A 14252-nucleotide genomic window follows, 5' to 3' on the forward strand; every position below is an offset into this window, starting at 1 on the left:
CATTTTTTCAATCTGCAGTCGTCGGGCAGTCCATGTCCCATCACTCCTGGGTCCAGTCAGATCTCCCTCCCCTGTCCATCAAGGTACCATACAAGTGTGTAATCAACCATCTCCAGCTGGCAAATGCCAACAATTGTTGCCCTTAGACACATTGCTGTGGTTCTTCAGGAAATGTGGACCAGATCCCGCACACGGTATGTGCTATCCTAGCATAATGCAAATATTGTCCCGGACCCACTCCGAACAGCTCCTGTCCCTGGGTGAATGATATGAAGCAGATGTTGAGGTATAACCCAACAGTTTCACAGCCCTCTGCCACGCTGCATAGGAAATATCTTTATGTATGTTGTAGATTGGTCTCAGGGCCCACAGAGGCAGGTCCTTCAAAAAGGGGGAGCTATGCAGTACTTTACAGACACTTTGGGGGTTATTACAACTTTGGAGGAGGTGTTAATCCGTCCCAAAAGTGACGGTAAAGTGACGGATATACCACCATCTGTATTACAAGTCTATTATATCCTATGGAACTCGTAATACGGCTGGTGGTATATCCGTCACTTTACCGTCACTTTTGGGACAGATTAACACCTCCTTCAAAGTTGTAATAACCCCCTTTACACCATACTGTGGCCAGCTGCTGAATCAGGAATGGGAAGTCCCTCGGCCGTTAGGAATATTTTGGCAAACTTGTAGGGGCACTTCATGGCAGCAACGGCGATCTTTCACCAGTATGACCCTCATCAAACCAGTTCACTGCAGACTGCAACTGCTTTGCAGCATAATAAAGAGACAAATCCGTCAACCCCGACACGCTGTCTACCCACAGAAGCTTCAAAGTAGCCAGGCCCATATGGCTTGTTTTACCCACCCACACTAGAGTGGTCAGTAACCTGTCCAGCAGGCCAACATCGATGCTGGCACCGACCACATTAGATTTTGCAACACATACAAGCATTTCAGCAGGAACACCATTTTTGTTAGGGCTACTGTCCCCATCATAGACAAGAGAAACGTTTTCCACAAGTTAACTGACTGCTACAAGCCATCTATCAACCTACTCTCCCTACATTTAGGTCAGTGAGTCTCTTGGCATCTGGTTACCAAACATATCAGATCTTATGTCTTTCACCGCTGTGACCGAGATCCTCTGATATGGTGGCACCTTCCCAACTCAATCTGTCCAAAGAAAATAGTGTGGATTTATAATAATCCTGACACCTCCCTAAAATCCTGTATCACATCTAGTAGGAGGAGCACCAACTGTTCTGGATCCTTCAAATACACTAATGTGTTATCCATGTACATCAACACTACGTGGTTTGTGTTTGGATACCCCACAGCCTGAAGGCCGCGTGGAGATGGAAGCCCAGTGGCTTGACCACAAACACAGACCCGACCGGAGACAGAGGGCATTCTTGCCTAGGTCCTCTGCCCATTCCCTGGTATCAGAGTTGGCATCCAGCTCCACACTCTGGCCACCAGCTCAGTATACAATAACTTAACCCACTCAATGAACCACAGGGCAAAGCCCATGCAGTGTAAAGTCACCCATATGTTGTGCTAAACAACAGTATCCAAGGTGCGTTCTAGGGTCGCCAATGCCAGGTAGTCCCCCGACCCCACAACCATGTGCATGATATGAGACGACCGCCTGAAGTTATACATCATGCTCCTACCCCGGGTTGAAACCCTTCTGGTTTGGGCGGACCAGCGCAAGGACAACCTGCAGCAGTCTAGTTGCCAAGATCTTACATAGCAACTTGACATTCATGTTAAGCATGGACAGCGGTCTATAAGTGGTGAAAAAAGCAGGTTCCCTGCCCTCTGTAGGTATCAAGACCATGACAGCTTCCCTCATATTTGGAGGGAGGTCACCTTTCTCCAGGGTCTCCAGACGAATGGCAGCTGGGACCTGATACACTTCCGCCGGAAGACCATCCGTTTCTATATCCCATTTCCGAGAGTGCCTCCTTAAATTCCTCAAAATCCAGTAGGCTATCCAGGCTGTGCCGCTGCCCGGCTGTTAGTTGTTACATCTCTATCCTATTAAAGAACTGCTGTAAGGTGCAGTCCGGCATCTTGCTGGTTTGGACAAATCTCTCCTGTAGGTAGGGCTGCAAGAATCGTTTATTTGGTCTCTAGCTATTGGGTCCAAACCCCACCTTCCCCCATTTAGGGACAGTATGTGTGTGGAGCTTCTCTCTATTAAAAAACATGACAATAATGTGCCAGGCTTATTGCCATCGTAGAAGTCTATTTCCATAATGTGTGTGCATACATTTATCTAGTCTGGATCATTTGTCATTCACTCGTCTGATGACCTACACAAGCAGTGGGGGCCCCTTGAGCCCGGCTTCAGGTCAGTTCCCTAGTTGTGCCTAACCTTGCTCCAATTCAGTTAACTCTTTCTCCAGTTGTCTCTTAATCCTAAAAACGTGGGTCCTGCACTCCCCCTCAGATCCACTTTTTACACTTCCTACCCCACTCTCCTGCTGTCAGTAGACCCCTTGTTCTCTCAGAATAACTGTGCCTCGCACTCCCTAATGTGGGTGATAACAGCTTTGTCCGTCAGCAAGCCGGTTCGCAGTCTCCACAGTGGGATATTAGGCCTGGTCCATCATAAGTGCAAAGTAAGATGTAATGGTGAAAGGTCAGAGAGATAATGGTTTAGGTAGACTGAAATTTTATACATATGTATCATCCTGTCTCCCCAAAAGATTGTCAAACAAACTGTATACATCATGCACCGGTGAATGACTACATCCTCTTCCCCTAGTGATGGTGTCCCCAGACATCCAAGAGATGCTCCTAATGCCTGCACCATGCGGGGCGCAAGGCCTTCGTGCGGGGGAGATTTACCCATTGTCCAAGTTTGGATGCAATTAAATTCCCCTGCCCAAATAACCCCAATTCCCACATAAGGTGCCACAACCCTCACGACCTCGGAGAAGAAGAATCCATCATTGATATGACTCTAACACCACCTCTCATCATAAATGTAACTCTGTTTATAACCCTTTTATTTTTAATTAATGCTGCATTGCTATATTCAAAACTTCTGATACTGTTTTTCTTCAAAATAAAATTCTCCCTGTACCCTCATTATAGACGTGTCATTATGTATTTCATTATCATGAATTTGTATTTTAACATAAAGCCAGTTTTAAAGTCATATTCTTTTGCATGTAAAGCCACTAACTCTGACAGACAAGTACCCAGCATCTTATCCTGCTATGCTCTTGTTTTTCAGGGAGTAGGATGCACAGCTCTGCTGGTAGCTGTGGCTGCTAACAAGCTGGAGTTTACAAAGGCGGAGAAACATGTGCACAACTTCATGCTGGACATACACTATATGAAACAGGTAGGAATATAGCAGTAGCCTGATGTCTATGACATAAATAGCTTTATACTTTCAGCAGTACCAACAGTGTGAATATGTGTAAGAGGCTGGACTGGCTTGTAGTGAGTACCAAGGGGTACTTGCACCTTGCACCAGGCCCAGTTATCCCTTATTAGTGTATAGGGTGTCTAGCAGCTTAGGCTGATAGATAATGGTAGCTTAGCAGAGCAGCTTAGGCTGAACTAGGAGACGTGTGAAGCTACTACAGTACCACTTAGTGTCATATGCACAATATCATAAGAAAACACAATACACAGTTATACTAAAAATAAAGGTACTTTATTTTTATGACAATATGCCAATGTATCTTAGAGTGTACCCTCAGTGAGAGGATAGGAAATATACACAAGATATATATACACAATAGCAAAAATATGCAGTATAGTCTTAGAAAACAGTGCAAACAATGTATAGTTACAATAGGATGCAATGGGGAAACATAGGGATAGGGGCAACACAAACCATATACTCCAAAAGTGGAATGTGAACCACGAATGGACCCCAAACCTATGTGACCTTGTAGAGGGTCGCTGGGACTATTAGAAAATAGTGAGAGTTAGAAAAATAACCCTCCCCAAGACCCTGAAAAGTGAGTGCAAAGTGCACCAAAGTTCCCCTAAGGACAAAATAGTCGTGTTAGAGGGAAAATGCAAGGAAAACACAAATCAGCAATGCAACAACGATGGATTCCTGACTGAGGGTACCTGTGGAACAAGGGGACCAAGTCCAAAAGTCACAAGCAACTCGGAGATGGGCAGATGCCCAAGAAATGCCAGCGGTTGGTGCAAAGAAGCTCTTACTAGGCTGAAGAACTGTGAATACTGCAGGAACGACAAGGGCTAGAGACTTCCCCTTTGGAGGATGGATCCCCCACGCCTTGGAGAGTCGTGCAGAAGTGTTTTCCCGCCGGATGGACGCCAACAAGCCTTGCTACACGCAAATCGTGCGTTTGGCGTTTTTGGACGCTGCTGGGGCCCAGGAGGGACCAGGAGGTCGCAAATTGGACCTGCAGAGAGAGGGGACGTCGAGCAAGACAAGGAGCCCTCACTGAAGCAGGTAGCACCCGGAGAAGTGCCAGAAACAGGCACTACGAGGATGCGTGAAACGGTGCTCGCCGAAGTTGCACAAAGGAGTCCCACGTCGCCGGAGACCAACTTAGAAAGTCGTGCAATGCAGGTTAGAGTGCCGTGGACCCAGGCTTGGCTGTGCACGAAGGATTTCCGCCGGAAGTGCACAGGGGCCGGAGAAGCTTGCAAAGTCGCGGTTCCCAGCAGTGCAGCCCAGCGAGGTGAGGCAAGGACTTACCTCCACCAAACTTGGGCTGAAGAGTCACTGGACTGCGGGGGTCACTTGGACGGTGTCGCTGGATTCGAGGGACCTCGCTCGTCGTGCTGAGAGGAGACCCAAGGGACCGGAGATGCAGCTTTTTGGTGCCTGCGGTTGCAGGGGGAAGATTCCGTCGACCCACGGGAGATTTCTTCGGAGCTTCTGGTGCAGAGAGGAGGCAGACTACCCCCACAGCATGCACAAGCAGGAAAACAGTCGAGAAGGCGGCAGGATCAGCGTTACAGAGTTGCAGTAGTCGTCTTTGCTACTATGTTGCAGGTTTGCAGGCTTCCGGCGCGGTCAGCGGTCGATTCCTTATCAGAAGGTGAAGAGGGAGATGCAGAGGAACTCGGCTGAGCTCATGCATTCGTTATCTAAAGTTTCCCCAGAGACAGAGACCCTAAATAGCCAGAAAAGAGGGTTTGGCTACCTAGGAGAGAGGAAAGGCTACTAACACCTGAAGGAGCCTATCACAAGGAGTCTCTGACGTCACCTGGTGGCACTGGCCACTCAGAGCAGTCCAGTGTGCCAGCAGCACCTCTGTTTCCAAGATGGCAGAGGTCTGGAGCACACTGGAGGAGCTCTGGACACCTCCCAGGGGAGGTGCAGGTCAGGGGAGTGGTCACTCCCCTTTCCTTTGTCCAGTTTCGCGCCAGAGCAGGGGCTAAGGGGTCCCTGAACCGGTGTAGACTGGCTTATGCAGAATTGGGCACCTCTGTGCCCAACAAAGCATTTCCAGAGGCTGGGGGAGGCTACTCCTCCCCTGCCTTCACACCATTTTCCAAAGGGAGAGGGTGTCACACCCTCTCTCAGAGGAAGTTCTTTGTTCTGCCATCCTGGGCCAGGCCTGGCTGGACCCCAGGAGGGCAGATGCCTGTCTGAGGGGTTGGCAGCAGCAGCAGCTGCAGAGAAACCCCAGGAAGGGCAGTCTGGCAGTACCAGGGTCTGTGCTACAGACCACTGGGATCATGGAATTGTACCAACAATGCCAGGATGGCATAGAGGGGGCAATTCCATGATCATAGACATGTTACATGGCCATATTCGGAGTTACCATGGTGAAGCTACATATAGGTAGTGACCTATATGTAGTGCACGCGTGTAATGGTGTCCCCGCACTCACAAAGTTCAGTGAATTGGCTCTGAACAATGTGGGGGCACCTTGGCTAGTGCCAGGGTGCCCTCACACTAAGTAACTTTGCACCTAACCTTTACCAGGTAAAGGTTAGACATATAGGTGACTTATAAGTTACTTAAGTGCAGTGTAAAATGGCTGTGAAATAACGTGGACGTTATTTCACTCAGGCTGCAGTGGCAGGCCTGTGTAAGAATTGTCAGAGCTCCCTATGGGTGGCAAAATAAATGCTGCAGCCCATAGGGATCTCCTGGAACCCCAATACCCTGGGTACCTCAGTACCATATACTAGGGGATTATAAGGGTGTTCCAGTAAGCCAATGTAAATTGGTAAAAATGGTCACTAGCCTGTCAGTGACAATTTGGAAAGCAATGAGAGAGCATAACCACTGAGGTTCTGATTAGCAGAGCCTCAGTGAGACAGTTAGTCACTACACAGGTAACACATACAGGCACACTTATGAGCACTGGGGCCCTGGGTTACCAGGGTCCCAGTGACACATACAACTAAAACAACATATATACAGTGAAAAATGGGGGTAACATGCCAGGCAAGATGGTACTTTCCTACAATATGGAATAGGCAATCACCACACTCCTATCATTTTTATGCCATCGCAATGGTATTTTGCCATTTGGAATCTGTCTGTTCTGTCTGTCCTATCTGTTGACTAAATGTTTTTGGTGTCCTTAGGATGGTAACATAGAATGCATCCCAAAACATCAACCAGTCCCCATTTGGTATAGCCAGTGACTAGAGGCACAATCCATCCGCCTTTGATCTGGCAAAAAAGAAAGTTATTCAACCCAAGAGCTTTCTATGATAGTAAAATCTCTCAATAAAACAGATACTATTTTTTGTATATCATGACTGTGGAGCCCTGCTAGGAAACAACACGTGTTCTTTTATTGTTATGTTATGGGGACTTTTATAGCTAATCATCAGTAAGGGTGTCCTGGTGCTTAGCTGGTGTGTGGTGCTTCTCATCTTTAAGGGGGACCTGGTGCTTAGCTGGTGTGTGGTGCTTATCATCTGTAAGGGTGTCCTGGTGCTTAGCTTGTATGTGGTGCTTATTATCTGTAAGGGTGTCCTGGTGCTTAGCTGGTGTGTGGTGCTTATCATCTGTAAGGGTGTCCTGGTGCTTAGCTGGTGTGTGGTGCTTATCATCTGTAAGGGTGTCCTGGTGTCTAGCTGGTGTGTGGTGCTTATCATCTGTAAGGGTGTCCTGGTGCTTAGCTTGTATGTGGTGCTTATTATCTGTAAGGGTGTCCTGGTGCTTAGCTGGTGTGTGGTGCTTATCATCTGTAAGGGTGTCCTGGTGCTTAGCTGGTGTGTGGTGCTTATCATCTGTAAAAGTATCCTGGTGCTTAGCTGGTGTGTGATGCTTATCCTCTGTAAGGGTGTCCCGGTGTGGGGTGCTAGTCTCGAAGAGCCAGGGCTTAAACGACATGCAGAATTTAAGCGGTGATGGTTAAGCTTTAATGTGGTGTGGGAGGTCGTTCCACACTTTAGGTGCGACAGATGAGGAAGCACTGCCTCCTGCTCTGCTTTTGCGTATGCACGGTTGGCTGAGCGAGGTGCCCGGTGGGTTGGTGTAACTATAAGCGGCTGTTCAGGTAGGCAAGACCTGTGACTGTTCAGGTAGGCACAACATTTGTGCCCTAAACTACAGATACACCATTGAAACATAAATCTGTTTACTAAAGAACAAACCATGTACTATTGGGGAACTATGACAAAGAAGACTTACTTAGGCCACTATTTAGTGACCATTTGGTCATGCAACAGTGCATGCTGCACGAGCTACCAATAAGATATTAATAAAAGAGACAACTAGTTGGATTTGTGGCCCTGGGTGTACTTGACCACCAATCTGAATGGGTCATTTTCAAACCATATTTGCAGATGCAGATTCTCCCCCCTCCAATGTTTCTACTCTGAAATAGTACAGGTATCTAAGTCCATCCATTTTTAACAAGCTTTTCTGATTTCTTTCAGCTTACAATACACACTTGTACTCACTATAAGATACCGTTATGCACTCCCTGTGTGATGTCTTGGTGTGGAAGCTGTACCCTCAGACCTCCACATGAACTGGCAATATTCCTTTTTTAGTGTTCGTCCAGTGCACTGCTTGTACCCTCAGATATCACGTCACACATGTTCAATGACTGCATTCATATCACACATAATCACATCTGAAATGGAATAATTGATAACAGTACTGTGCATGCAGTGGCGCAAGTTATAGTTACTTTAGGGAATGAGCTATATTTACATGAGACAACTATAAATGGTGAATTTCAGTGTTTTTAGGTTAAAATAGTAGGTTTTAACTAATATTTTCACCTATATATAGAGTGCTTTAAAACTTTTTTTTCAAGGAATTTCTAAGGTTTGTTTTTAATTAAAGAAATTAAATTACTACAATTCCTAACTATATCATCACCACACACACACACACATATATATATATATATGTATATATATATATATATATATATATATATATATATATATTCACCGAAGAAAATTACATTATAGTTAGGTGACTAGGTCAACACCACAAAATACCACAGAAACTCACCAGTTATACTTAGCAGAGCTAACTATAACTTGTGCACCCTCCATGCAATACTTACAACCGCACATATTACATCACTTATTTACTGCCAGAAGGCTGTCAACCACACGCCGCTTTCAGCCTTTGGCATGCGCAGCCAAGGGTTGGCCTTTGTGCCCTGGGAATCCCATCTATTTGTGCCAAAACATATCTACTAAGGGGAGGAGGTGTGCAGCACTCTCCATAATGCTAAATTGGCCCGGGACCCCACCCCCAGGGCCAGATCCAATAAAAACGGGAGGGGGCATGCAGTCCCCCTCCCTGAGCATTCTGAAGCCCTAGGGACCTTATTCCCCGTGGCCAAGTAATTAATAAAGGGAGGGGATGTCCCCTCTCCTTTCTCACCAAATGTGAATAAAACGGGAGGGGGTGTATGCCCTGCTCCCCTCCCGGAGCCATGTTGGGTCACGAGTACCCCTTACCCGGGGACAAAGTTAATAATAAGAGGGTGGGACATGTGTCCACCCACCCTGAGTCTTATCAGGCCCTGGGGACACCATCTCCTAGGACAGTAATTAATAAAGGGTGACGGGCGCACGGCCTCCCTCCCAGAGCCTAATTAGACCCCGGGTACCTCATTCCCAGGCCTGAAAGTTAAATAATGGAGTACCCAACTGGAGTACTTTATATTGGTTTACTAGTGAGTGTTACCTTGATGGGTGAATGTCTAGTGCATACTCTGTGCTACAGCTCATAAAGGACCCCAGGGTAATGTCTTCAGTGACCCTGTGTATAGGAAATGTTGGCAATGTGATGAGTCCTTGAGCGACTTCGTACAGAAATCAGTGACAAAATGAATCCTCCTATAGCAAAGACAACAAGACTATAGATAAAGAGTTGAACCACCAAACAAGGGTACTTCCTCTTAATTATATGGATGAAGTGCTTCTTTGTTTGGTGGCGGTGTCCTCATATTCCTTTACATCAAGAACCCACCATTAAAATCAGCGGGAAACACGCTTAGGTCACTATACTAAATTGGCGCTATCCATCAGCATGGAAAATTGAGGGAAGACGTTGCATACTACTAACATAGAAGGGTCGGGGCCAAACAGACGGACCTTGTAGGTGACTTGGTATCTTTGCATAATCAGCAGCTGTTAAATGGAACAACCATGGACTCTGCTCTCAAACCAGGAGATGACAAGAAAAAAACCACTTGTCTAGGACAGCCACTAAAGAAATGGATTTCCTCTTCCTCCGACGTGTCTTCAACATCAGTCTGCTCCTCAACATCGACCTCCTGTGATGTCTCGACATTGAGGAGCTCCTTGACATTGATCCCTGTTGCCTCCTCAACATTGAACCACTCCTAGACGTCAACAAGTCTGTGTGTGTAGACCTTGACCCACTCCTCGACATCAGTCTTCACCTGTGTGTCAACAATGTGTGAATTTTCAACGTTGACCTACCCTGTCTCAACATCGTTTTCCTTCTCTTTCTCAACGTCGATCCAGCCCTTCGTGGTGAGCAAGTTGGTGCCGTACCTTGTCTTGATGTCAATGCGTTTGATGTCGACAGGGAATGATGTTGTTTTTGGGCTGGAAACCTCTTTTTGGATCTTCCACGTCCACCAGAGGTAGATGACAGAGCCCTGATAGAGGACTGACCCTCTCCTCGCTCTGAAAACCCACCTTCAGACTGCATCTGCTGCCTAGGCCAGTCTTCCATGCCTTGAAGGTGAATCTGCTCCCTTTCTCTTAGGGTTTGCCTGGAAAACGTCCTGCTGTGTTGACAATCTTCAGGAACATGACTTGCTGCAAGACAAATAATACAGACGTCCTGATGGTTTGTTTTGGCTTTCTCTCTCTCATATGCAGGGCATTTGTCAAATAAAGATGGCATTTTCAATGACAAAATACCACAAATCCCTGTGAGAAAAATGCAGAAAATGCAAGGAAGAGATGAAAACATTGAATAAAGTAGTTGTCACAAAAATTCACAGGTGAATGCTGAAGAGGAACAGCCTAAAAAGGCCGGGTTCAGTGCTCCAAGGTCCTCTCAGAAGGACCTGGAAAAAAGAACTGAAGCAACTGTCACCTTCATGATGGGTTCTTAAAGGTACAGCCTCTATTTGTAACTCTTATAATGACAGCTTATGGGGCTACAATGTCCTGCTCTCCTTCATCTCTATAAAAGTCTTTGTGAAGGAGAGTTATATTGTTTACAGAAACATCATGGTTTTATATGTATATACAGTTCTCCTGGCCCCTTTTTTAACTACAAGATGAACATTGGGCCACTGTAGGCTTTTCCTATAGGCTGCATAGTATTTATTTCATTAAGTGACTCTGCAAGCCTTCCAGAAGAAAGGTGAACATCTGGTGGTAGGAGTTTTGTGGCTTCCTGCTGATTATGGAAGTTTCCTTCACTTAAATGTAGGGAAAATGTGTGACTTCAGGCAAAGTTGGAGGTTTGCAGTGCATTGTGGGTAAGGCATTGGTGCAGGGTGCATGTAAAGCACACCACCCTGGACTCCCCCAGATGTCTAGTTTTCAGAAGTGTCTGAGTCTGATAGGTTTTTCAGACAGCAGCATTCCCAAGCCCAAAAAGTGTAGGCGTTCACCATTGCAAGTGGGACGATATTAGGAGCTAGCCCAGCTCTCCTGGGCCATATGTAAAATCAACAACCAAAAGAGTCAAATGTCCTCTTGCTTGTCATTGAGAAAGACTGTTGCCCCTTCAGTTGGGATGGGGGCATAACCATCCCGATGGTGGTGGGCTGCCCCCACCTCTCTTTTAAATAAAAAAATATTCCCTGGTGTTTAGTGGGCTTTCTGCCTCCCAGGGTGCAGATCAGGGGTAATTACCCCATCTGCCCCAAAGGGAGGCAGAAAGACTGTGCCCATTTTCTGAGGGGGCGGGGGCATTGCCATGCCCATTCTGGGCAGCCCCCAGCCTTTTCTAAAAAGAAATCCCTGGTGCCTAGTGGGCTTTCTGCTCCCACAGAGGGCTGGGTGGGTTGGGGAGGCTGATCGGGGACTATTGCACAATCTGCCTTGAGGGAGGGCAGAAAGATTTTAGCCCTATTTGTTTTGGGTGGGGGCATGACCATGCCCATTGTGGGCAGCCCCACTCCTCTTTTATATAAAAAGGAAAAAAAACAGTCCCTGGTGTCTAGTGGGCTTTCTACCCTCCCGGGGCAGATAGAGGGTAATAATACCTATCTGCCCCCCGGGGGGTAATGACTGTGCCCATTGATTAAAATGTGGTGGGGGCATTGGAATTTCCATTTTGGCCAGCCGGTTATATCTCGGAACCACGGGTGCTTAAACCACCCATTGATCAACAACGAGGTCAGAACAATGACCTCGTTCTAACCACTAATGCCTTTATCACTAATGCATTTACAACGATTTTACCATTGTAAATGCATTCCTGGTAAAGGCATTAGCAATCAGCATGCACGACCCAGCATGCTTACACCCCACCCCTTAAACCTAAACCCTGACCCCCTCTCCCAAACCCTAATCACCCCCGCCTCCACCCCATCCCAAAAACTAAAAATACCTCGAATCCCCACCCCGCCCCTAAAACCTAAACACCCTAATCACCCGAGCCCCCCCCAACATCAGCCCCAGTCCCAGCACAACTTACCTCCTCCTTCACAGCGTCCACTCTAACTCCCTTCTTCTGTACCTTAACCACGCATGCACGTTGTTCAGACATGCGTGGTTAAGGTACCAAAACCAGGAAGTCATGGAAAACGAAGGCGTTGTTTTGCTTTTGTTTTTCACAACCTCGTGGTTCCGGACTCGTTCTTCCGAGTGTTTCGCAGGCCAGCCTCCATCCCTTCACAGTAGCTAAAAAATAAGTTATGGCACCTAGTGTGCTTTTGCCATCATCTGCTACCCTGGGGATGGGGGTGGGCAGGCAGAAAGACTGAATTCTCTAAAATAAGTTGAGGGTGGAACAAAAGTCTTTGCCCAAGCAGCCGCTCCCCACTCCCAGGTGTCTAATGGTGGATTCCTGCTTAGGGATCGCCTTCCAGTGACGATTTCCAAGCAGGAATCCACTAAGAAGGGGTACCATTGGAAGGAGGAGATTTTACCCTTTCCAACGATACCTCTCCCATCTGCCTCCATTTTCGGGGGGCTGAGATAGTCCCGCGAGCACTGATGCAGAGAAAGTGAAATGAGCCGATCAGCATTTCACTGGAAACAAAGAAACAGAGCCTGGAGCTATGGAAGCTCTGCCCCAGCACCTGAGGCTGTTTCTTTGTAAATGAAATCCCTGTTGTACCCGCGCCAGAGGGATTTCCAGTGCCGTGGACGCAGACAGCTGGGAATCATCCAACGCACACAAGCACTGTGGCGTTGGACGGCTCCCGCCACTCCGATGCACAGTACCGGTTAAAGTAAAGTTTTATGTAGCTCTTCTAATAACAAAAAAAAACTAGTTTTAAGCCCAAAAGAACAATGAAATTCAACAGTTAAACGTAACTGACTTAACTATAACTTCATAGATTTCACATGTTATCTGTGATGTAATATATGAGGTCATAAGCAGTGCAACAGACTCACCTTTTTCTCAGCCCCTGCTTGTCTGAGCTGAACTTTGTTTTGTGGAATGTTTTATGAAGATTCAGCAGACAAAGCCAAAGTTATTTGCAAAAAACAAATGAATTCTGACTTTTGTATAAGAACATTTTATGGTGGTCGCCAGAAGGTAGTTATAGTTAGGGCCTAGTTTCCATAGGAAAAGCGTTTTTGACTTGTTTATATCTTTGGTATTGTTGACAAATCTTCACAAACGTTTTTTTTTAAAGTGCCCTCTAAGGTCCTGTTGTGCATGAAAAGTTTTAGGGCTATCTGTCAAGCGGGGGCTAAGAAAAAAGGGAAGGAGGGTCACAAAATGTTAAATCCATAGGGATTCTGAACCCGACTACAGGGGGACCGAACCGCTGGCAAAATTAGGCAGAAAGGTAGCTCATGGTCCAGACAGCACACTTTTTGTTATTTGATGTAAATCTGTTCAGTAGTTTTCAACATATTAAAGGGAAAAGAAATATAGATATCTAGGGGCATGGATTCTGGAGCTCTCTTTAGCTGCCAAAACTTAAACCAGGAAGTGTTAGCAGCCATTTTCGGACTGCGCTTCTGCCGAGTCCCAACGGAAAAAAGACAAAAGGGGGCAAAGTATGAATACCCTAGCCTTGGTCGTGGGGTCCCCCTCGGACCCCAACAGTGCAAAAAAGCATTTTCTTTTCATTCATAGCTAAAGAGGAATAGAAGACACCTCTAACTGAGAGCTTTTTGGAGGCCCTGCCCCCTTTCTCCACCACTCTGCAAATGCACCTCCTGGCGCACTATTCTTTGGGGGATGAAGTCCATTTAGTTACTGATGGTTGCTGGGGGGCCAAGAACCCCTTCTGTTACCATCAGTAAGTCCCACTCAACGGTATTGCTAAGAGTTCATTGGAGGCTTGTCCCTTTCTCCACCACTCAGCAAATACGCCTCCTGGCGCACTACTCATTGGGGGGATGAGGTCCCTTGGCTGCTGAGGGTCGTTGGGGGTCAAAACCCCACGTGTTACCACCAGTAAAGCCCACAGTGGTATTGCTGAGAGCCCGTTGGAGGCTCTGCCCCCTTTCTCCACCACTCTGCAAAAGCACCTCCTGGCTCACTATTTGGCTCACTATTTGTTGGGGGATGAAGTACCCTTACCTGCTGAGGGTTGTTGGGGGCCAAGAACCCCTCCTGTTACCATCAGTAAGCCCCACACAGCAGTACTGCTGAGAGCTTATCGGAGGCCCGCTCCCTTTCT

General features: G+C 46.9%; 1 protein-coding gene across 2 annotated transcripts in view; it reads left to right on the forward strand.

The window, feature by feature from the left end:
* Positions 1-14252, forward strand: part of KCNN4 (potassium calcium-activated channel subfamily N member 4) — a 564485-nt gene that overhangs the window by 356987 nt on the left and 193246 nt on the right. For both annotated transcript variants that reach the window (XM_069201258.1, XM_069201257.1), the window contains exon 5: positions 3251-3361. In XM_069201258.1, coding sequence (XP_069057359.1) covers positions 3251-3361 — 111 coding nt within the window. The remainder of the gene's footprint in view (positions 1-3250; positions 3362-14252) is intronic.

This window comes from Pleurodeles waltl, chromosome 7 (genome assembly GCF_031143425.1).
Source record: "Pleurodeles waltl isolate 20211129_DDA chromosome 7, aPleWal1.hap1.20221129, whole genome shotgun sequence".
NCBI classification, from domain to species: Eukaryota; Metazoa; Chordata; class Amphibia; order Caudata; family Salamandridae; genus Pleurodeles; species Pleurodeles waltl.